Source organism: Chamaea fasciata, unplaced genomic scaffold (assembly GCF_029207755.1).
Source record: "Chamaea fasciata isolate MVZ Bird 193981 ecotype frontalis unplaced genomic scaffold, bChaFas1.0.hap1 SCAF_20, whole genome shotgun sequence".
Classification (NCBI taxonomy): Eukaryota; Metazoa; Chordata; class Aves; order Passeriformes; family Sylviidae; genus Chamaea; species Chamaea fasciata.
The window spans coordinates 478,634-503,040 of NW_027094105.1; the positions used below are offsets into that span (position 1 = coordinate 478,634).

Sequence of the window (24,407 nt, forward strand, 5' to 3'; positions counted from 1 at the left end):
CATCTAACCAACACTGTTGCTCTCACACCATGCCAGGATGGAGGCACACAGCCCAGCCACACAAAGGAGAGGAAAACTGGTGCCCAAGCAGCCCCCAAGGCTGGAAGAACAACAAGTGACTCCTGAGGTTTTCAAAGCACTGGCAGGGTTTCCTCTTGAAATGCACTGAAAAGAAAATGGAGCTGAATCCTAAAAATGGCAGGATATTATTTGGAACTAGACACACTGCCTTTCTTTAACACATCACTGCTCTATTAGGCACAGGGGCTCTTAAGAGATTGCTGCCACTGTCCTTCCACACTCCACACAGACCTGCAGCCTTTCCAGATTTCCTAGTCTGAATGGGTGTACCCCCCAATATGTACATTCCCTTGCTAAAGTGGGTCACGTCCCTTCACAGTGAGAACCCTGCCTCCATCTCCAGCCAACACAGATCGCTGAGCAACAGCGTAAGAGCAGAGCAGTGGAGTGAATATATATCAGGAAAATCACTGCTGCAGTATAAACAGGCTCTGACAAGGCAAAACTAGGATCAGCTTGTGGTCCTGAGATTCCAGCTGGAAGGAAGGCAAAGCATGCAAACCCAAGCACACTGCACCGTTCCCTCCAGTCCCTGAAGCACTGCTAAGCTGGCATGAACACTGAGCAAGCGTGTCTGCAGGTACAGGTACTCCCCAAAAATGGTGCTGTTCACTGAGGTCAGCTCTGAGCTAGTGACCACAAAGCCTGCAGGGGTGTCCTCTATGAGCCTCCGGTGTGTCACAGATCAGCTGCTGGGGAGGAAACAAACCCTGCTGCAACCTGAGCTCACATCCTCAAACCTGGCTGGGCCGTGCTCCCTAAGCCCTGGCAGCTCAAGGGCTCTTGCCACATCCTTTTTTGGGGCTAAAGAAAGAGAAAAAGCCCAAGCTCTAATAAAGCAAGTAAGCTGAGGGAATCCCACGCTGCAGGATGAGCCTGCATGGCTGTTCTAGGAGATGTTGGTCTTCTACTGTGAACCTTGGCTTCCCTCCCTTGTGGTAGCACAGCTGGGCATCACAGAATCCATAACAGATCCATAGAAGCAAAGAACCACTTCAAAGCCCTTCAGATGTAAGGACACAGAAATCTAATCCATGTTTAAGATAAATGTCCAAGGATGCAGAAAAGAAAGATCAGGAACACCGTCAGGTAAAGCATAAACTGGCTTTCAGACACCTTCAGCCCCCCCAGGGACTCAGGCCAGCCTGACCCAGCAGGAGCCAAGGGCGAGATGCTTTGGAGCCAGATTAGGTCCTCTGGTGCACTCACATCCATGCTGACTCAGGGCATCAGGTTAAAGAGCAGCAAATTAAGTTCTAAAACAGCCAGCTGGGAGATTGAAATACCTTCCTAATTAACTGGTAAGGAAACTGATTCTGGGAGTTCTCTACTGCAAGTTAGAGAACCACAACATGCCACTGATCAAAATCCAGGACTCCACTGCAGGCGTGGGGCATGCCAAGGTGATCACAGTGCCCCTGCTGCCAAAAAGGCCAGTGGTGTCCTGGTCTTCATGAGGCAAAGCACTGCCAACAGGTCAGGGAGGTGATCCTGCCCCTTTGCTCTGCACTGGAAAGGCCACAGCTGGACTCCAATGTTCAGATCTGGGTGCTCCACAGTAAAGACAGACATGGGCACAACAGACAGAAAGGGAATCCAGTGAAGGGCCATGAGGCTGATTAACTGACTGGAGCATTGCACACATGAGGAAGAGCTCTCCCACATGAAAGTCAGGATGGCTTAGCCTGGAGAAAGCTTGGGGGGACCTTATAAAGGTATTTAAACAGCTAAACGAGGTACAAAGAAGATGGAAACAGGCTCTTTTAGGTGCTGCCCAGTGCCAGGACAAAAGGTAAGGGACAGAGACTGTAACTCAGAAAGTTCCTCATGAACATCAGGAAAACGCTTTTTCCACTGAGAGCATGCCTGAGCACTGCCACGGGTTGCCAGATAGGTTGTAGATTCTCCATCCATGGAGATATTCAAAAACCATCTGGAAACAGTTCTGGGAAACAAGTTCTGAGTGGCCTAGGATGAGGGGACTGGATGACCCCCAAGCTGCCTTCCAACCCTGTGAATATACCTCTGCTCCACACATGAAACCTCAGTACATTGAGGCATTCTCAGAGCCCCCTGCAGGACTCCTGCTCACAGTCACCGAGGGAATTCCTCTTATTTGGGCAGGAGAAGTAATTCCAGAAATCCTCAAAACATAGCCCATTCTTCTGCCACATCTTCATTGACACTTCAGTTCTGGAATCTACCCTTGGCTCCAGCGCACCAAGGCATGTGGGTGAGCTGTGTAAGCTCAACACTCAGGTATCAGATCAAAATGGGCAGGAGACCTGAATGAATCTTGCTGGGACATCTCAGGCCTTGTTCTTCACTCAGATACAGGGGAAAAGCAGCTTCCAGGATGCCATTTTTTAAAATCAACAAAATCTCCCAAAGGTTTGAGTGATTTCACAGATCTACTGTGTTCTTTAGGTCAGAGATATATTTCTGCAGCAGATTTTGTGGGAATTACAACCACCTCCTCACTGCAGCAGAAGCTGATTATCGAGAACTGCAATGTTGTTCCTGGATACCGTGGGGCTGTAACTGGCATCCTGAAAGAAAACAGTTAAATCAAGTGATGGTCAGAACCACATCTACATCTCCGAATCTCTGCACATCTGGCTTATTCTAGTAAGAATTTTGGCAAGAAACAGAATGGAAATTGCCAGACCACTGAGAAAACTGTGTGATATATAGAAGAAACTAGAGCAAGCCATGGATGCCAGGTTGCAGAGGAGTAACGAGCACGTGAATTTGCAAGGATGTGCTGCAAGGTCTTCTCCCACGGAAACAGAGCTGTTGTGACTGCACTGGGTATCACTGTGAGCAAAGGATAAACTCTAAACAAAGGAGCAGGGCTCTCACACCCCTGTCCGACATGTTTGACTTTTTATACTGTTTAACACTTATTTGCTTCCACTGACTGACATTCTGGAGCAGAGAAGCCTTTGTGAAGGATCAGCCTCCTGCCCACAGCAGAACTGCAACTCCAGAGCTCGGAGGGCACCTCAGGACCCAGTCCATCAGAAGGTTATGCTTGGCTTTTCTGACAATTCCTTGTTAAACCCAGAAAAGTATCTCAGCTCTGCCACAGCCATGAGCAAGATGCTTTGTAGGCCAGCGTGCTGCCAGCAATCACCACTTTTTTCTTGTCTTTTTTTTTTTTTTTTTTAATAAAACATCCACGTGTTCCGCCATCACCAGGGATGATGATTCAGGCTGACCTGCATTACACAGGCACTGAGCCTCACACACAGCACTGATTTAAAGTTGCTGTGGTCGAAGTAGAGAACACTGGGTCACGACAAAGATGTCAAAAGATGCAGAATCCACCACACTCACAGATGAGCAGTGTCAGCGCTTAATTACTCTCCTGGTTAATCCAGTGTTGATAACAAGAGGCAGCAGGCAAGGAATATTCTGAGCAAAGGGATACAGAGCCTGAAAGTATGCTTAGGTCACCTCTTAAGAGTCAGTCTGCTTTCAGACAGCTCGCTGCACATCCTCTTCTCTGAACAGCTCAGTATACACAATTACCTTTCCTTTTTTTTGGTTCAAAAACATCAAAGCCAGGAAAAGAAAAAAAGGGAAGAAAAAAAAAAAAGAAAGAAAAGAAAATCCAGCTTACGGCATAAGCACCAATCTGCCATTTTGAGATAATTACAGAATCACAGACTGGTTTGGTTTGGAAGGGACCTTAAAGCACAGCTTGTTCCAACCCCCAGCACTGAGCAGGGGCATTTTCAACTGGAGCAGGTTGTTCAGAGCCCCATCCAGCCAGATTGGGTTCCAGGGATGAGGCATCCACCACTTCTCTGGGCAACCTGTGCCAGGGCCTAACCACCCTCGTAAAAAACTTCTTCCTTATACCTGGTCTGAATCTCCCCTCTTTTAGTTTAAAACCAACACTTCTTGTCCTACTGCAATAGGCCCTGCTAAAACCTCTGCCCTCATCTTCCCTTAAATACTGAAAGGCCTCAATAACATCTCCCCAGAGCCTTCTCCTCTCCAGGTGAACACTCCCAGCTCTCCCAGCCTGGCTCCAGAGCACAGGGGCTCCAGGTCTTGGTGCATCTCTATGGCCTGCTCTGGACTCTACAGCATCTCTATATCCTCCCTCAGGGCTGGAGGGAACTCTGCAGGTGGGGTCTCACCAGAGCAGGGCAGAACTCCCTCTCCCCTGCTGCCCACGCTGGGGATCAGCCCAGGACATGGGCTGATCAGGTTGCGGTTTCAGGGCTGGAGCAGGTCCAGCTCTCACCCATCAGCACCTCCAAGTCCTTCTCCCCAGGGCTGCTCTCAATCCCTTCACCCTCCAGCCTGGATTGATCCCAGAGGTTGCCCCAACCCAGGTGCAACAACTTGAACTTGGCCTTGGCAAACCTCATGAGGTTCCCATGGGCCGCTTCTTGTGTTTTCCAGGTTCTGGATGACATCTCGTCCTTCAGGAGCGTCACCCACACCACTCAGCTTGGTGATGTTGATAAACTTGCTGAGGATGCCCTCAATCCCCCCGTGACATGGATGAAGTCTATGTCCCAGTACAGATCCTGAGGGACACCACTCATCTTGACATACGTCACTACTCTCTGGATGTGAATATCAAACCCATTCCAAATCATCCATCAAATCTGAGTCTCTCCAATTTAGTGAGAAAATGCTGGGAAGAAACACTAGACAGAGAAGAAGAAAGGCACCTCCTAAGAGTTTTTTGGATTCTGCAGGCAATCATGCAGTGACACTCCCAAAGGAGCATGACTTTCTTCATCCTTCCTTCCAGAATCCCACAGAGCTATGGAGTGTCCCCAAGAGTCCTCCACCAAACCCTAAACCCCGTTGCAGTGCCTTGGGAATGACATTCCCAGGTCACAAAGGAGCTTGGCCACACTTCGTGCCTCTGCAGAAGGAAAATATTCATTAAGCAAAACATAATATCCCTGCAAAGTGCACTATGCTCCAGAAGGAAAATATCTCAAATGATTCGGTGTGTTTGGCCAGAAGGAAAATCCCTTCCTGATCCAAAGGGCCCAGTGGTTTAATCTGAACACAAAACAAGACAGCAACACCAGGAAGGTGATAATCTGCTTTTCCTCCCTCCCAGGAGAAAACTATATGGAGAGAAACTGTCACTAAATGGGAGACAGTGAATACTATGACTGACCACAGGACAGCCAGAAAGCCTCTGGGGCAGCTAACTGGTCCGGAAACACTGAATGGTTGCACCATGTTATCCAGGCTGCACATCCAGGTGTGTCCCTGTGCCACCCTCCTTTTCTTACCTTTCACTATCCACACGGTGTTTGGCCTGTGGTTTCCCTCTGTCATTCTGCGGCGCTGGGTCTTCCAGAAAGCTGTGGTCCAGGCTGTCCTCAGGAACAAAGTCCTCCACACTTTGTACCTTGGCAGGGGCTGCAGGGTGGAGGGAAGGAGTGGCAGCAGCAGGATCTGCATTAGCAACAGGAGTTGTAAAACACGAGTGTCACCACAAGCAAGACAGAAATTGGCTTTTTCCAGATCTGTGCTACACAGGGTGGCAACAGCCATGAGGCACGATCTTGGCTACATAGCGAGGGAAGAGGAAGGTTATGAACAGGATATAAAACAGCCCGGAGTCTGACGTGAAGGCACTCACAGATCATGGTTGCTGTGGTTTAGAATGCACCAGGCTGATCTAGGCTCTTAGACTGAAAACCTCCCTGGCAAAGGCTGGCTCTGCTCTCCAGGAAATGCTATGACTGACTGTACCACAGGTTTTATTACACCTGTGCTATGTGCGCTGCTCCTGGGGGATGTCCCTTCACTATTCTCTTATCTTTTCCAGACTGTTCAGTTCACCCCCTCCAATCCTCTTGTTTTTTCAGCTGTTAACTGTCCAAGGCAGAACTGCTCACACTATGTTTTTAGATGTTCTGTGTAAACAAACACTCAAGAGCGACCTCAAACAGAGACTAACTCTACTATAGTCCCATCTTCAAGGTATCAGGATGAAAACTCATGAAATTAGCATAACTAAGAAGCCTGAAGTGATTAACCTTTCCAGAATTTGCAATACTCAATGTTTTTCCTCTGCTCACGCTGTACTTTCCATCTAGACTTTTCTTTTGTGTAAAACAAGACTTGTGCCTTTTTCTTCTACATTTTGCTGTCCTTAGCATAACTTTCGTATCACTCTTGCATACAAACACTACCACTAATGCCAGAGAGTAGCACTGGTGTAAGCTAAACCACAGCCAAAAGAATTACTACTCCAAGACTTCAAGAGAAAGCTTAAACAGCAGCTCCCAGAAAAACCAAGTATAACTTGGTAACAATGATTTTTCAGCTGCTTTCAAGTGAATTGGTCCCTGGGTACATTCCAGTGGCGGTGCAGGCCCTTGGCACAGTATTGAAACCTTGCAACACTGACACATCAGCTCTTCCTGGCTGCCTTTTGCAACTGTGCCTAAGCATTCTGATATAGCAGGGCTGAAAGTCACAAGCCCAGAACAGCTGTGAAGCTAAGAAAGAGTTAAAAAAGGAGAAGAAAAAGCCCAAACTCAAATCACTGTAACACCAGTAGTAGACCACTTGACTTTTTTTCTACAGATCAAAATGACAAAGGTTTTTTTTATTGACAAGGAATTTTAACATCTGCTCCCCTCTCTGGTTTTTGTTTTGTTTTCTCTGGGTAGGAAGAGTCATAAACAAACTAAAATGGGTGCATTGTGTTATATCTGGGAAGAGGCACAGGATGCAGAACACTGTGTGCAGGTCTAAAACTAGACCATTTCAACATCTGAAATTGCAACCCATGTCCCCAGCACCTCCTCCTTTCCCTCTGTGGGCGTCTCAGGAGCACTGTGAGCCAGTGTGAGAGGGTGTTTCCAAAGGGTGACTCAAACCATGTCATTTTTTTTAGGCAGTGCCAGCTCTGCAGCTCCAGTTAGCTCTGCAAACGAAGTGAATGTGACGGGAAAATTATGGTCCAGATCAGTAAAATTATATGCAACAAACCCTTGATGCCTCTGCCTGGCACTCTGTCCGGCAGGGTACAGACCGAGGGCTGCGCTGCTCTGCCAGGTACCAGTGCTGAGGCAGCAGCCGAGGCCTCCCTCCTCCCAGACCTGCTCTGAAGGAGCAGATTTACCCAGAGGGAGATCTGCTGTGGAGCCTGGACCTACGTGACCATTTCTGGCTGAATAACCTTTAAAATCAGCACTCAGCTTCTCTCCTTACGCACAGGAGCCCCTCCAGACTGCCACATGTGTACATGGACAGCACTTCAAATAGTTTCTCTAGTAATTTTTTTGCTATTCAAGAGGTATTTTTGCACCTAGTAAGAACCTGACTTTTTATTTATTTTATTAGTGTCTCCTGTGTGTTCAGGATCTTCCTCTAAAGCATGCTACAGCCACCACCCAGCTGGCTGGGTACAGACCCCATCCAGCACAGCGACAAACCAAAATGCTGAGCAGGAGAAAATAGAGAATGACAGCCCAAGTCTCCCTGGACACCCGCTGCACATGCATGGCACCTGTGGCCTTCACACATCTGTCTGCTCAGCCCCTTGCAGGGAATAAGTGAAATGAAAACTGGAAGGCCTATGGGTCACATTCTGCCAGGACCAGCACCTACCTGGCTGGGGAGGAGTGGGCTCGGCCGCGGGCGATGTCCCAAAGAGCCGCGCGATGATGCCGCGCTTGGGCGGGGGGGCTGCGGCCGGGGGGGCCACGGGAGCTGTGGTGGGCGCGGGGGGCTGCGGGGTCTCGGGCGCAGGCACTGATGAGAAGGATGGGGCAGGGTCAGGAGAGATGGTGGCGCTTGTGGCAAGTGGCGGCTGTGGCTGGGGGGTGCTGGGGCTCGAGCTGCCTGTTGATGTGGAGCTCGGAGGTACGATGGGTGACTGGGAGCCAGAGGAGGGGCTCTGCCCGTTCGTTGCTAGTGGTGATGTGTGTCCTTGGCTTCGGGCTTCCATCATTTCCAGGAAGCTGTGGGGAACATAAATTACAAATATAAGGAATGGCAAATCTCAGAATCCCAAACTAGTTTGAGTTGGGTGGGACCTTAAAGCTCATCTCACTCCACCCCCTGCCATGGGCAGCGACATCTTCCACTAGGCCAGGTTTCTCCAAGTCCAGCCTGGGCTTGGACACTTCCAGGGATCCAGGGACAGCCACGACATCTTTGGGCAACCTATGCCAGGGCCTCCCCATGCCCAGAGGGAAGAATTTCTTCCCATCCAACCCTGCCCTCTGCCAGTTTAAAACCATTGTCCCTTGTCCTATCACTACCTGCCTGTATAAAAAGTCCCTCGCCCTCCTTTATATAAACCCTTTTCATTTAGCTGTGTGCTGAGCTGGGAAAGCATGGGTTGGCTTCCAGCTGGGCTTGGGAGGGCATGGATCTGCTTCTAGTAACACTGTGTCTCCCTGGGTCGCACTAAATCTGGTTTACTCACATGAGCTGAACTCACTCCATCTGCACTGAGGTGTGGAGAATCCCAACCTGATCTGCACTACAGGATGAAACGTATATTTGTAACACAACTAGGAGCTCCCTGAACAGACAGACTATAACAACATGTCAGGGCTTGAAATGTAACCTGAAGTCAGTTGTTGTGATGTTGGCATCAGTGGGACATATGTCTCTAAAGAAGTAAGTGCTGTAGGAATGGCACATTTTTAGATTCTGCAGAAGAAATCACAGTACTCAAGAAAACTGCTATAATAACCTCTTCATCACCCAAGAATGGATTTGAGAGGACAATCCTTGAACATCAAAAGAAAAGAGCTGTTCTGAGGGCTCAGAGAAGACAGACTGCCATTATCCTTCTTGCCGATCCATATACCGGCTCTCCCCTGCGCACAGTCCCCCTGTGTGAGAGGCCCTGGAGCCAAGCAGCAGGAGTTCTGGAGCAGGTTGTGGTCCTGGCGGGGTTCCCAACTGGAAGAACATTAAAGCCTGTACGACTGTAGAGAGTGAAAAGCTTTTTCCTTTTCCAAAAGAAAGCCAAGCCTAACCCAGGCCTCCCTCTGCAGCCTGCAAAGTCAGCAGCCTGTTTAACACTGTGTGCAGAGAAATGTGGACGGAGACAAGTTCTTGCCATGAAATGGTCTGAAAAACAGATCTGCCACACGCTGCACAGCTGAGAGATACAGAGAGGATACCCAAAGTAAAGCATCCAGCACATCCTGATCCTGCCTCTCACCTCATTAAGCTTAATGAATTTGTGCACAGAGGCTCTGGATTCAGCTGGTTCTGCAAGACACACTTTGGTTGTGCTCCAGGCAATGAGAGTGCAAAAGGAGAGCCTCCTCTCCCACACAGAGCATGACCTCATTCCTTCAGGGACCTAAGCCAGCCAGAACGTTCTGTGGACTCACTGCTGAGCAGAACACAAACAGTGGGGGTTAAGAGACTCTAAGCCTTGAGATATGATTTCCTATTTTAAGGCAGTAACCTGATATACTTTTAAGGAACAAAATAATATACTTTGTGACCAGCAGTGTCTGGAGCCCTAAGGAACAGTAGCCCCAGGAAGCTGTTACTTGAATCGGAAAACCAGCAGTCCTTCCTTACTAAGTAACTGGCTAAAGTGGAGATCAAGGGCAGCACTGAAAAGCAGAATTAGTGAGGCAACAATAACAGACAGGGACAAGACACAGATAGAACTGGATGATCCGAAGTAACAGAAATAGGAAGAAATTCAACAGTACAAACAAAATCGTCATCTACTCAAGGGTGACGAAAAGTGTTTTTGCTCCCAGTTCTCAACATGAGAATGACTGGGAAAGACTCACCTCACTCATTCCGGAAGTCTGGACTAAGGTCTGCAATCCCAACCACGCCAGAACCTGGCTGTCACATGCTGTCCATTGATATCCAACCTATGCCTGCCCTGAGGCAGCTCCAGCCATTCCCTGGGTCCTGTCCCTGACCACACAGAGCAGAGATTGGTGCTGCCCCTCTGTTGTCCCTTGTCAGAAAGCTGCAGACTCTCAAGGCACCTGCATCAGTGCCATGCTGTGGTGGCCTCACTGATGCTTCCACCAGGATGTGGGCCAAGACCATATGTCTCTTCCACCCAAAACACTGGCTACACCAACATGAGCTCCTGGCAGAGCTGAGCTCAGAGCATGTGACACAGCATCCAGTCCCCATCCTCCCTCTCCTGGGGTAAGCTGTGTGACAACACGTTCCACTGAAAATGATACATGGATTTGTCATGCACCAGAGAGAAAACAAAAAGGAGTTTAACTCCTGCACCGAGCTCTGTGGAGACTGCATCAGGTTGGTTTGGAAGGAGCCCAATACATCACACAAGCTGCAAGAACATAATAGTGTGTGCTCAATTCCTCTCTGTCACTGTGCTCCCTTCCTGAGGAGGAGGGCCATGGCTCAGCATCCTCCAAGCAGGGTACGGATGGTGTCTGTGGGAGAGGAAAGGCAAACCACGGGGCCCTGCAATTCAGCCTTCATCCAACAAAGCAAAGGCTCTTTATCCCCAAACCATGTGAATTGCCATGGCCTGCAAAGCTGTTTGTGAGCTTTGCCTGCATGCGACAAGCAAGTCCTCGGCTCCACACACGTACTGAGTGCTGAATTCTGCCATTCCTCCCCACACAGCTTTGATACAGGGCTTCTGGTGAGCCAAAGACAGGAGAGCTGAACAGCTCTGCTTTGTGGTACTCACTCCTCCTCCCGACACCCACTCAGCGTTAAAGACTCCTGCCTCCCAACTTTAGGAGAGATTAATCCCAGATGATCCACACGCACCCCATTCCTGCTTATAGCAACAGCAATCCTGCATGGAAGCCTGCAAGCCTGGGCACTACTGCACCCAGCAGTACTTGCGCTCCTCACTGTGCCGGGCTCCCTGACTGTCTGTGGGAACACCGATACCACCAACACTGCATGAAACCAGAATGAACAACCCCCGATTCCCACCACCAAGGCAACCGGCTGACTTAGGCAGGATAAGATGATTGCACACTGAAGATTTGGGAACAAGGAGACACAAAGAATGTTGAGAGTCACATCAGGATACAGAACACAAAGTTCAAAGAGTAGTTAAAACTGGACTCAAAAAAGCACAAGAAACTCTTAACAATACCGGAGTATTTGGAGATTTACTGTATGTGGTTCTATCAAAGCTGCCCATTTTGGAAATAACCTGCTTTGTTCTGGGAAAGTAGCCAGCTCCAGAGGGAGGGAAGGCTGCGACTACCACCTGTTTCTCCTCCAGAAACACATGAAATTTAAGAGCTGGAGGAAAAAAACCCACCTACATAGCTGAAGTATAAAGTGTCATCCTTCCCTCCAGTGCAACTGGAGTGGGGCATAAAACACATGCAGGCTTTGTCTGCACCTGTGTGCCTGTACCTTTGTCACCTGTGGTGTGTCAAGGGCATAAAAACAGGAGAGAGAAAGCTCTTTAGTAGGAAGATACAAATGGTTATTTGGGGAGAGCACAACACAGACTCTTGCTCCAGCACAATACTGAGGACAGCTGTGACACATGTGCTCATTGTCACCTCCATCTAGACACGTGGGCCAAGCCTTGTGCTGTGACACTGGGGAAATCAGGGTGGTCTCACATGGTTCTACATGGGCTGCATAAACCAGCTCTGATGAGTTTTTATAGTCAGATCTTCTGTGAGGAAGGTGGGTAGAAAATGAGCATATATGAAATGCTGCCAGCAAGCTTGCAGTAATTTCCAGGATGGAGGTGTCTAAGCATTCTCCACACTTTGAAAATACTACATAATGCATGAATGCTTTCTCTGGCTTTACACACACCCCTCAGAGGCACAAGTGCAGCTGTTTTGGGAACACAGCGGGCCAAAACTGCCATGTGTGTGTTTTTCCTCAGATTCTATACAATCTGTCCATTCCTAGTTCTATCCATCAGTCCTTTGGAAAAGGAAAACCTTACTGTGGAGTAAGCAGCTTTGTGCCCACAAAGCAGACCAAGTCCCACTAAAGCACAAGGTGAACTCACACCTGAGCACCTTTATTCTGCTGGGATACAGAGACTGCAAATATACCATGCACGTCCAGGTGGGTCACCTGTCCTCAGCCACAGGGGCTCCTTATCTGCCTTTCAATCCTTCCATTACAGACTGAGTAACAAGTCAAAAACATCCTCAAACTCCTAAATAATTCACTGGTGGTTGGACCTGCTCACAAGAGGAGACTTTTATGCAATTTTAAAGATGAACACACTCTGTGGGAACAAAAACTCATCAGGGCCTGAGGTTACTGTTGCTCTGCTCCCAGGGCGAATACAAAAAACACAAAAGGACTTGTTAGCCTCATAATTCCTAAAATTGTCAGTGTTTGTGTGCATTTAATGTTGAAGACAGGAGCAGCCTAAAGCTTTTTGGCTCCTGGTTCTAACATGCTGTGATAAATTGTTTGAGTGTATTTCATGTGGCAAGAAACACTCTGGGTTATTTTATTAATTGTGAAAATGAAGATTTATCGGCTGGACGACATAATTTTAACTGGAGTTAGAGCGGGTTAGATTTCCACATGCTTGCTTTGGTACTGCCCCAATCCCCTTGGTCCAGGTCCCTGAATGTGCAATCAACGGCCAAGCAGGTTTAATTCCTGCTGTTGTCCTGTTTTCCACCTGGCAAAATGGATGCGGTAGGTTAACTCCCTGCTCTATAAAATACAGGACATGCTCCATGTCCCCACTTCTCTAGCAAGACTGACTGATGACGGGTTTAGATGCACTTAATTCTTACGGCAGCACCCACAAAAAACATGACCTAGATAGAGTCCCATTCCAGGCTGGGTATAGGCTGACTCCTGACCTGTCTGATGACCACAAGGATTTGCAGCAAGTGGAAAAGACAGAAGTGGGGCAAGGGGAAGAGGAAGCAGGAGTGGGTTTACCTTCCCAACTGGTAATTCAGCCTGGAGCTGGTGTCATTCTGGACCTGTATTTCCATACAGTGGAGGATGCCAGAGAACAGCTCCAGCAGCAGCTCCTCCAGCCACTGTGCAGATGTTACTCAGCACCACGGTCTTGCTGAAATTACGAGCTATGCTCAGTGTGGAAAAGAACCAGGCAAATAAAACCCCAACCCCAAGACAATGACTCTGCAGTGACTAAAGCTGTCCCTGCAGGGAACGTGTCTCCCCAAAGCAGAGTCCTCAGCAGGGCAGCCCAAATGCCTGTCTGCGGTCACTGGTCTGGCACCCACATGGTGAGAGAAGACAGCCTCAAGTTGTGCCAGGGGAGGTTTAGGCTGAGTACTGGGGAAAATTTCTTCACCAAAAGGGCTGTCCAGACGTATCTCTACCCCTCTCGGGGGAATGGGCACATTGAATATAAACAAGTTTTCCTTGAAAACAGAAGATAAGCTAGGTACAATTAAAAATGGAGAAATTAAGCAAATTAGGTACAAATTCAGAACATCATAGAAGTTGTTACTGTTTGTTTAAAAGGAATTCAAGAACTCAAAAAGGGCTGAAATGTTCTTTTAGCAACATTGAAAATGTAAAGTCTGAAAGCACAAGGACAGTACCAGAGCCAGAAGTGTGTCAGGCAGTGAGGAGCCTAAACACAGGGAAAGAACTGGAAGCAGACCGTGTCTCCCACAGGCACATCCAGGCAGTGGCTGCCCAGGCTGGCTTACATAAGGCAGAAGAGGCAGCATCGTGTGCCACCTCGTGTTGTCTCTGGGATCCACGGATATTTTGTCCTCAGGTCCCCCCTGCTGTAGCAGGAGGAAGACTTCTTGTTCTCTTTCTGTTCTCACTGAACCAAATTTAGCACCGGTCATTGTGACAGAGCAGATACCAGACTGCTCAGGGGTGAAGAGAATAACCGAGATGTCCTAGCACTGTCACCTCGCTATGCTCCATGGCCTGATTTTATGGCAGGAGAGCGGGAATGGCCACTGAGGATGTGCTGCAGCAGCCACACCACTGCCTGTGGCCCCAGATACTTGTGGTCATCTCTCCTTGCTGTGCAATTTGGGTGACCCACAGCAGAACTCCCAGTGCTGTCTAAACTGAAGCAACTAATACAAAGGCCTTGTGACAGGTGAGGGTCCGGCTCCTCTACCAAGTAACAAGGAATAAAAAGGAAAAAGCAGAAGATGCCTCAACTTGCACCAGAGGAGGTTCAGGTTGGACTGGATATCAGAGAAAATTTCTTCACAAAAAGGGCAGTCAGACTTTGGAACAGGCTGCCCTGGTAGTGGTGGAGCTATCATCCCTGGGAGTGTTTGAAAAACATGTGGATGTGGCACTTGGGGAGATGGTTGGGTGGTGGCTTTGGCAGTGCTGAGTTAAGAGCTGCACTTGATGATCTTAGAAGGTTTTTCCAACCCTAAGGATTCCACAGCTCTGTGATCTGTCAAGGGTCACCAAGTCACACTGCACCAACAAACATGCTGTGCACAACAGAGTGAGTGGCAGCAGACAATGTACCACATGCTCACTTGGACATTCACTGATGCAGCATTTTAAACCTGGTAATCTCAAAATAATGGGCATCTGACAAGCATGGATGCAAGGACCTTCCCAAGCCCTAATAACGAGCACTACAGACCTGCCTCACTGCTGCAAGCTCTGATTCCCATCGCACACTGCTGTGTCCACAGGTACTCTGTTTCCCAGCCTGAACTGTTTACTAAGGTTGAAACTTCACCCAAATGTGAATTCTCTGACATATGAATGTGACTATTTCTTTAAATTAGGTCTTTGGCTATAAAACTTGAGCCTGGAGACCTCCTGCAGGGATAAAAATTGAGTGTAAGAAGCACATACCCTTCAAATCTGGGACTGAAGTACTCCCTTTGCACCTCATCTGTCCCACAGAGGTGCACTCCAACAAACACACTCTCTATTTCTACCTGGGGTACAGAGAAAAACCTTAAAAACCCTAAAACAGCACTCAGTCAGCATGATCAAAGTACTGAGACATGACACTCCCAGGTGCTTTTCTTTCGGGTCCATGCCTCTAGCCAGGAAGCATCCAGGGGCATTTTAAAGCTCTTTCTCTAAAGAAGCCTTATTTTCTGAAAGTGAAGAACTTTGGTCTCATACGAACATGCAGGAGCTGGCCAGCTGCGTAAGGATGTCACCTTATTTGCTAAACCAGAATTCTAGAGAAATATCTTGCTTTTAATATTTTAGCAACTCCTCTTTTGTCAGGCTCTGATATTTCTGAGGCTATGTTAAGCTAATCTGCAGCCTGACAGAGCCAACAGCCTCCCAGCAGAGCAGTGTGGTCACACAGGGGGGGATGATCCAATCTAATACCTGTTGCTGGAACTAGGAGGTCTGACCACCCCTCCACCACTACCACACTGTTGCTCCTGCTGCTTTTAAGATCTAAGATCTCTTATCAGAGCCAGCCCAACACAGACTAACCCTGAGGTAGACACAGCAAAGATAGATTTCACAGTCACAGAATCTCAAACTAGTTTGGGTTGGATGGGACCTTAAAGCTCATCTCATTCCATGCCCCTGCCACAGGCAGGGACGTCTTTCACTGGACCAGGCTGCTCCAAGCCCTATCCAACCTGTTTCTCTGCTGGATTTGTAAGCTGAAGTGACACATATGGAGACTCAGCACACGCTAAAGCTGTAGGAAGGGCAAGAGGTGAAGCAGCAAGATCTTGTGCTGCGAGCTCCAAACAGCTCTGCCAACTCCTGATTCTATCAGGTATCCTCCCAATTACTGAAGCAGTACAAACAAAAGTATAGAAAACCATCTGACAGCACAGCCCACACAGCCCAATCCTTTGAGTAGGGACATCAAGAGAAGTGCTGAAGGCATGAGGTGACTAACTAGTCTCTCAGGAGAATGAGGTGAATGCTCTGGAAACAGCACTGCTTTCTGTGAACTGGGGTATTTCAATGCTCTCCAAGGAAAACATGCTGAACAAGGTTATAGCACTTGAAACCGGGTCTGAAAAATGCTTGTTCAAAAGCCTGTGCATGAATATTTCATAATCATTGATTCCAATTTCCAAACAAAGCTGCCTGTAAATAATCTTTTTTCAGTACATTCTGAGGCTGACTTTTCTGGCTTGCACACCACTGCATAAAGACCTTGTGATGGGAATTCACGAACATGGATTCCTGCTCACTGTGCTACAGGTGTACTAGCTTTGTGGGGCTAAAGCTGGCAAACACCATTACAAGCAGCCAAGCACCCAGCCAGGGCACAGAACAGACACAAAGGAACCAGCCACTATTTCAATCCAGAAAAACACCACGGCATTCAGAAGTGTTCAAAGGACAGCAGTGTTGTTGCTATTACTTTCTGCTGTCATAAGATACACCATATACAGGAGTGCAACAGCCAGGAGAGGAACCAACCTGTGTGCTGAGCAGCTGAGAGATGGAAAATATCTCCTTCCAGCACTTTATCTACTTCAGCATGTGCTGGCTCCAGGTGTGCTGCTCAGCCCCACCTGCCCTGCTCTCCCCTCCCTAGTCATGTGCCCCTAGGAACCAGACCCTTTCACAGGGATCCCCAAGTGCATGCTTTACTTCAGGTGATGCTATTCAAAAGGAATACTGTATCCTAAAGATCCCTAAATGTTATCTGCCAGACCCTTCAACCTGGCTACATGCCACAGCTGGGGCTGCCCAACATTCATGTGACACCCAAAGCATTTAGAAAAGACAGCTCAGTGACATACAGTTCGTAGTTTTGGTCTTCAGTCTCTTGCTGCACTGACAGCTCCTCCAGAGTTGCATCAATATCCAGCTGATTTGTCTCCAGCTGCCGTAGCAACGTCTCCCTCTGAGGAAAGGAAAACAAGCCGGGTCTGAGCAGAAGGGGTCACTGAAACAGATCTCTGCACTGAGATCCTGTGTCACCACTTTGCCACAGCAACACATCCAACAGGAGCCCTGGCCCTGATCATGGTGTCCATTTAAATACAGAGCACAAAGGGAAAGTGAATAAAAAGTAGGTAATCCATAAAGTCTGTGTGTAAGAGAGACCTTGTTCTGTGAGCCGTTCTTAGCCATAAATCAATAATGTGTTATTTTAGACACCACAGCACCAGTTACATTTGGAGAATGGATTCAGCTCCTGCAGAGATCAGTCGCGCAACCCATTCACTCAGGCCTTTGATTTTCCCCGTGCTAAATCAGCCCCTCTGGAAGCAGGACCCAGCTGATGCAAAGCCTCCCAATTTTTTTTTTCTTTTTTTTTTTTCCCCATCAGGGTAGATGAAGGAGCACAACCTGCCAAGTGACATTTCAGAAGTCCTTGCCCATCTGCCTCCAGCTGCTGTTCCACAGATGGGGGACAGACACCCTAGCCCATTTCCAGAGGGAAATAAAGTGAGTTGACTGCACCAATGTAATCCAGGACTGCTCCACTCAGTCCTTCCTTTCCCACAGAACTCAAACAAAATCCTCCGCTGAGGGGAAAGGCTGGCTTAACAGACTCCCTCCTCCTGACATCCAGACAGCAGCAAGGAGAGATCAATAACCTCAGGCACAGTCAGCTCCCTCAAGGGCTGCAGCCCTGCAGGGCTGACACAGCATCCACTCTTGCAGAAACATCATTCTGGATGCCCTGGACAAGACTAGAGCTTTAGTGGTACAAATCCTGTCCCACAGCCCCAGCCCCTCTGCTCAGCTGGCTGGCACACAGCTGGGCACTGGCCATGCCAATCAGCTCACCTCCTGAATTTTTGAGTTTTGGAATCAGAAGCCACGATGTTCAGTGCCTGAGGGCATCAATCCTCCCTCTCCCACTGCCTGTGCACTGGCACGGGGTGGCACAGAAACAGGGCCAGCTTGTGCTGAGTTGGGCTGGTGACTCCCAGCCCTGCACAGTCCCCGTTACGGCAGGTCTGTCATGCCACAGGCTGCATCCCTGCCTAGGCAGAAGGACATGCAAGAGAAACCCCAAGCTTCCTCCAAACTGCCAAGATTTTTGCTTTCGTAACTGCCTTATCCTCCAAGTACATTTCAGCTTCGCTCTGACAAATATTTTTGAAGGCTAGCATCAATAACCATGGTGTATTCTTCATTCACTGTCTGTAACACTTGAATTCACTGCAGAAAGATCCCATCAGGTTAAAAGCCCAAAAGGAATCCATTACATAATTCCCAGAATAAAATCCATCTGAGAAGACAAACATTTGCATGAAGCAGTGGTGTTCAGTCTCTACATGCACATGCTGCTGGCATTATGGTTTCATAGATGTGATAACTTTAAAGCTATCAAGACACTGCACAGGCTTGACGAGCAATTAACTCATCTGGCTCACACAAACCACACCAAGTGCTGTGTTCTGGGGAACGGTCACAGCACAGCCTGAGCCCTCCATGGAGCAAATGATTTATATCAAATTCTACAAAGACTGAAATCAGCAAAAAAAGATTTAAGTAATTTTTATTTTGTACTGTAAGACAAGGTGATTCATCACAGCTGATAACCCTAATTTACTGGAAGACATAGCCCCTCTTGAAATTTAAGGGCTTCTGTGATCATTTAAGCTGATTTACTGCTTCCAAGGCATATAGAGTCTTTCATGTTTACCTTTGCCATTGTGTTAAGAGCCTGGAGCAATCCCTCTTTGCTTTGCTGAGTAATTTTTATTTATCATTTTCAAGTGCTCTCTGCAAATGGAAATTTGACTTTAATTAACATGTATGCATGGAATTACGAAGTCCTTGCTTATTGCCAATTCCTTTATTGTCATTTACAGACAAGGAAGATTCAGTAAAATATGCTATTCATATTTAAAGTTGCTACACTAATCAGCAGTACTAACAAGGACTTCAAATTCTAATTTTAGAATTCAAGAAAATCAAGATCTCAGAAGTAGTAGATATCATAATTTTATATTATTCACACAGTATAAGCAAAAATGAGACCAAAAAGGGCAAGTCTGCTGCTTCTTTGTCCCCAGTTTCCTAAGACAGGTGAAATACATGCTGAGCAAATTAAATTAGCTGAACAAACAGAGACAGAAGGGCTACTGATCTCCAGTGCTTACCTTAGGCTCTTTGATAATGACTTTAATTAGACCTGTCTATCAAACAAGTGGTGTGCTTTGCCTTACAGTTTGGCAGCACTGAGACATACACCAGTTCTATTTCTTTCAATTTTTACAGTTCACAATAAATCAAGAATATATATTCAATAAAGAGAGAGTTGCAATCAATTTTGTGCAAATTCATCACTACTAACAAACTTCCAAATACTTTTAAAAAAGATTCTATTTTACCATGCTGGTTATTAAAATATTAAAGAAACAGCTTATTTTTTTGCAATGACCCAAAAGAAGGGAATAAATCATGTGCTAGAGACTAGTTCTTTGGCTGAAAGCCACTTGCAAGGGCTTCCTGGGAAAAGGCAATTTCAGCTGTCTGCAGAATCCTGTCTCCTTCCAGCGCAGCATCTGGAAGTCTGGGTGACCTGATCCCATTTGTGGGCCACCAGCAGTATCTACAGCTAAACTGCATCCTCAGGTTTGCCAATCCTGCCCCTGGAAAGGAACTGATAAATAATTGAAGAGCTCAGGCTGACAGAGAGAAGGTGCTCTGTACTGGGGGTATGGATTTCAGCCCCTGCTTTCTCCATGGAAGATGCATGACTGTAAACTGAACACAGGAATGTGCCCCTTAAAACTACACACTGACCCCAACCCTGCTGAGGGACAGCCTGGGACCTTGGATACAGCTGGACTACTCTGCCCTGGAAAGCTGTGGAGGGCAAGCTGAGGGACACAGAAACCTCTGAGGCTGATTAAATCCTATGTGCATTTATACCGGGCAACATCCCTCTCCTTTAATCCTGCTCTGCTCCAAGGGGAAAAACTCCTTACTGGAGCCTAGTACTGGCAAGAATCTCTGAACGGATAAGAACAACCTTCAGGAATTAAGTCTAGATGTGAATTTCCTATAAATTTCAGGTCATGCTGCACTGGATGTTGAACAGGGCCAGTCCCGGTCCCTCGTGCACTCCCAACACAAGGCTCTCAGCGAGTGTCTGGGAGCAGTGATGTGCCCCAAGGCAGCTACTGTGGAGCAGCATGAGGCACTGCCCATAAACCTGTGGCATAAGTGCAAGGGGCACTGGAGAAACCAATGCAGCCCATCTTGAGTGAAGCTTGACAACAACTAAAGTCCCAAAACCTGGGTGAAAGCAACCAAAAGCCTTCCAAATATGTAGTATCATAAACCCAAACATTTCACCACCAACATGCTGGCAGATTTCAATCTTCTCCACTGAGGAGCAGGTTAGATTTATAGTTCAGATTTCTACAACTTCCTCCTCAAAAAATTATTTGACTTGTTTCACTGAGGTTTTATACAGTCAGCTCTCTTATCCTGGTTCTTTCTGCTCTCTAGCCTGAAGACCTGGTAACATCCACTAATATATCTCAGCTCCTTCTGAACTGGCATTTCACTGGAGATTATTTCTATAAAAATACACACAGACACTTCAATTACTGGTGAAAGATAATAATGATCAACTGCCTGGGTTTTCCCCATCAAATAGAAAATAATGACACGACATCATGTGTGCCCTTAAAAAGTATAAGCTAATGTTCCCAAAGGACCCCCGTAGGATCACCTCAAAAGCTGATCTTCTAAAGGCCCACAGATGAGAATCTCACCCTTCACAGCCTTTGCCTTTCCTCAGCCCTCCCAAGAATCCTCAGACACAAGGGAAATATGACACTGGATCCACGTGAACAGGATCCAAACACATGTATCTCATATTTAACACCCTTTACCATTAGGGCAAAGATTTTCAGCAAACAGAGATTCCTGAACTACTCAGATAATGGCCAAACCTCTTCTCATCTGAGTTCTAACTGAACAGAATTGAAATCCAAAGTTGAACAAATGTATGTATTTTACTTTTCTGTCTTGGTAACTGCATCACTGGATGCCATTTTCATGCCAGCAAAAATGGAGCCTTTCACCAGAGGTCGGCATTGGGAACTCAGCACAGCTGACCTCTTGCAACCACAGACATGTTTAAGTCAGTTACAGGCAAGAATGTTCTGACATAATTTTGTTATACCAACTCTAATGAAAACAAGAATGTACCCAGGATCCTTCAACAGCAAACGAAATCCCAAATACCAAATTCCTGCTTTAGAGAGGAAGCAAATCCAATCTGTCCCACACACCCAACACATCAGGAAAACATCCCTGCCTTACCTGCAGCTGCAAGAAGGGGATGTTGAAGAACTTGTGCAAGTATTTGAGGCCAAAGCTGTTCTTCATGGAAGACTCAGCATAGCGGAAATAGGAGGAGCCAGGAGGCCTGTGCCAAGCAAGAGAGGAGAACACTGTAACCAGCATACCCTGAAGACCCTGCACAGGACTGAGTTACACACCAGGAGCCACCCCACAAGCCAGCCTCCCACCCTCAAATGTAGCCCAGGGGGTTGTTCTGCTTGGACTCATCATTTTGTGTGCAGCCAAAATTCACACTGAAGGGTGGCAGAAGGTGGCTGTTGGTGTGTGAGTGTTATGTGCCTGCCAGGCTAAGAAATACTCTGTCAGGACACTGGGATGTTGATTTCCTAAACTGGGGATTCACAGCTTTACAAGCTGTTCATTTCACAGTGAAGGTTTTTGTTTTAAAACCATAATCGAACTGACAAAAATCATATATAGAAATTAATTTGTAAAGAAATTATTTCATCATGGATAAAGTCTTAAAATTTACACCATTTCTTTGTGCCTGACACAGGCATAAACAAATAAGAGACGAGGAGAATGAAAAAAGTACCTTAAAAACATAAAACTACATAAAAAGGTAAAATTTACTGGATCTTAACCAACAAATAATATTTTATACCACATAACAGAGCACCTCAGATCTCTGCTTAAGGGAAATGCTTGTCTGGCTGGTGAGGGACAATGTGACTTGGCTGTGACCCACAGCTGCTGTGTGGGGGATGCTCAGAGGCAGAACAAGCTACTCCCTTGCCTACACTGCTGCACTGGCTGGCTCTCCTGTAGCTCAGACACCTGGAGCAGAGAACAGCTGTGCTATGGGGAGAAGATTCTCTCACAGGAGAAGGACCATCCAGAAAGAAGACAACTTGATGGGAACAGCACTTCTGAAAGGCACATGCTGCCGGGCACTCCCTGTTTCCAGGAGGATGGCAAACAATCTGCTCCAGATCAAAGGGCCCATGGTGTCAGTAGATGCTGCTTGTGAGACACAGAGAGCTCTGGGAGCCAAAGGCAGGTGCAGGACAGGACACAGGTGACATGGATGTGAAACACAGCAGTGACACTGTCACTGATGGGTGACGGCAGGGAGCAGCTGAGGCCTGCTGCCCTGCCCGATGACCTCTCACCTGTTCAGGTTGTCAATGAGGTCCCGCACATCGCCGGGCAGGATGACCCGGTGCTCCCCCATGTCCCGGTAATTCCCAAGCACACACACTGGAACGTGGGTCGGCACTTTAGGAAGCTCCCTCAGAATATAGTTAAACGTCCTTCATCAGAGGGGAGAGAGAGAGGCAAATGAGACTGTTGGCAGTTTCATGCACGAATCGCAAAGAACAAAAAAAAACCAACAAGAATTTCTTTTTCCAAAATCCTTTCAAGTCTGTGGCTTCTTTACCCCGCCACAGAAGTACATTAACCCTCAATATGTCTGGATGATTCTTTATACAAAAACAACTTCAAAAGCTCAATAATCCACTTTCACCAGAACCCTCACATCTCTTACAGCAATCTAAGTCCTGCAAAATGGTGCGGAGTCAGCAGAAGGATTCCCTCCCTTCAGCTGTCCACAGGCTCACTGGCCCACACCAAACCTAAACAACAACAGCCTAAATATAAGGCAGGAGTCCTCACCCCCTTCTCTTTCCACTCTGGTTTCCTTATCTCTCTCACCCTCCTCAGATGTGCAAAATTAACAGTTCATTACTTCTGTAGATTCATGCAGCCTGGGGCCTCTAAATAATCCTTACTAATACCAGTTTCTTGGGAATTTCTCACTAGCATCCTCCTTTCCCTTGTGTTCTACGGGTTTGCAACGTGCACTTTGCACCTTGTGTTCTACGGGTTTGCATCACGCACTTTGTACCCGTGGTAGCAATAATTATCAAGCCTCAGCCAGCAGCGTATCAGCAATTGCAGCACACAACCCACTGGGACACTGCTTGTTTGGATCAAGTCCAGGAGAGGAGTGTATTAAAAGCCATGTCACAAGATAAAGCTTTTATTTTAAAGAATACAAGCTTGCTTCAACACATTAGGCTAGTTATCAGCTTCCAAATCCAACTGGGAATCTGGAAATCTGGAAGTAATTTGTTTTGCTGTAACAAGGGAGAACCACATGGTACTAGTAAAGGTCTCTTACCACTGCTTGGTAATGTCAAACATCATCACTACACCATTGCAGTTCTTATAGACATCCAGGAACTCTGCATCCAGAGCCATTTCTGATTCTGCCTGAGAAAATAAGGCAAAGAAGCAGTAAATAACTGGGTTTAACTTCAGGCTGATACAGAACACAGTGGATACACCACTGACTGGGCAACCTTCCTAAAGTGACAACCACTGTAACGAGTACCTGTGGATTTCACACCATTATCACTGAAATAAGACACTTGGTGGTTCCCAGCTTCCATTTCCTATAGGAACAGGATGTGAAGCACTTGACAGATCCTGACAGCACATGCTAAAACCCACCCCCGTCCTCTACCCTGTGCTCCCAAATCCTGTGTTGGCAAGAGAACTCCATACAAACCACAGAGTGGAGGACAGAGGACACAACTCCTATTCCATCTTTTTCCTGACCCAGATATTGGCTCTACTAATGCCTCTGGTGTCCAAAAGCAGGAGGCAGTTTGTACTATGGAGGGCTGACAGGATTAGTACCCAATTGGATTTTCACCATTTGGACTCTAAGTCCAAACAGTACTAATAAGTCCAGATAGTACTGGTCTCAGCTCAGTCTCCATGGTCCCAGCTCAATCTCCATGGCTCCTGCCGGAATTTGGTGCCCCTGGAACAAATCTCACTCATTTCCCAGGAGTGGAAAATGCACCCACATTTGCAAAGGAAGAAGCAGCTGTGGTGACTTCTCATAAAGGCTTTTCCCATGTGAGAATATTTTGAGGAAAATTCTCATCTGAGCCTGAGCAGATGGGCACCAGTGGGAGTGTAACAGCCCAGCTCTGAGGAGTGGCCAAAGCAGGGCACCAAGTCACTTCCTCAGGCCCCACAAGAAGGCCCTGACAAAAGGAATTTCTGCCTCTGCCCACAGGCAGACAGGTACAAAGCTGCTGAGCAAACATCTGGGGCATAGTCATTACCAGTGACAGAATGGAAAACAGCAGGGAAGTTACAGTCACGGCAGAAGCAGG

At 47.3% G+C, this 24,407-nt stretch overlaps 1 protein-coding gene across 1 annotated transcript in view; it reads right to left on the reverse strand.

The window, feature by feature from the left end:
• Positions 1-24,407, reverse strand: part of RABL6 (RAB, member RAS oncogene family like 6) — a 52,481-nt gene that overhangs the window by 8,771 nt on the left and 19,303 nt on the right. Inside the window, exons 5-10 of the mRNA XM_066201609.1 lie at positions 23,399-23,490; positions 22,386-22,526; positions 21,232-21,337; positions 16,731-16,834; positions 7,693-8,045; positions 5,358-5,523 (exon numbers count right to left, since the gene is read on the reverse strand). Coding sequence (XP_066057706.1) covers positions 5,358-5,523; positions 7,693-8,045; positions 16,731-16,834; positions 21,232-21,337; positions 22,386-22,526; positions 23,399-23,490 — 962 coding nt within the window. The remainder of the gene's footprint in view (positions 1-5,357; positions 5,524-7,692; positions 8,046-16,730; positions 16,835-21,231; positions 21,338-22,385; positions 22,527-23,398; positions 23,491-24,407) is intronic.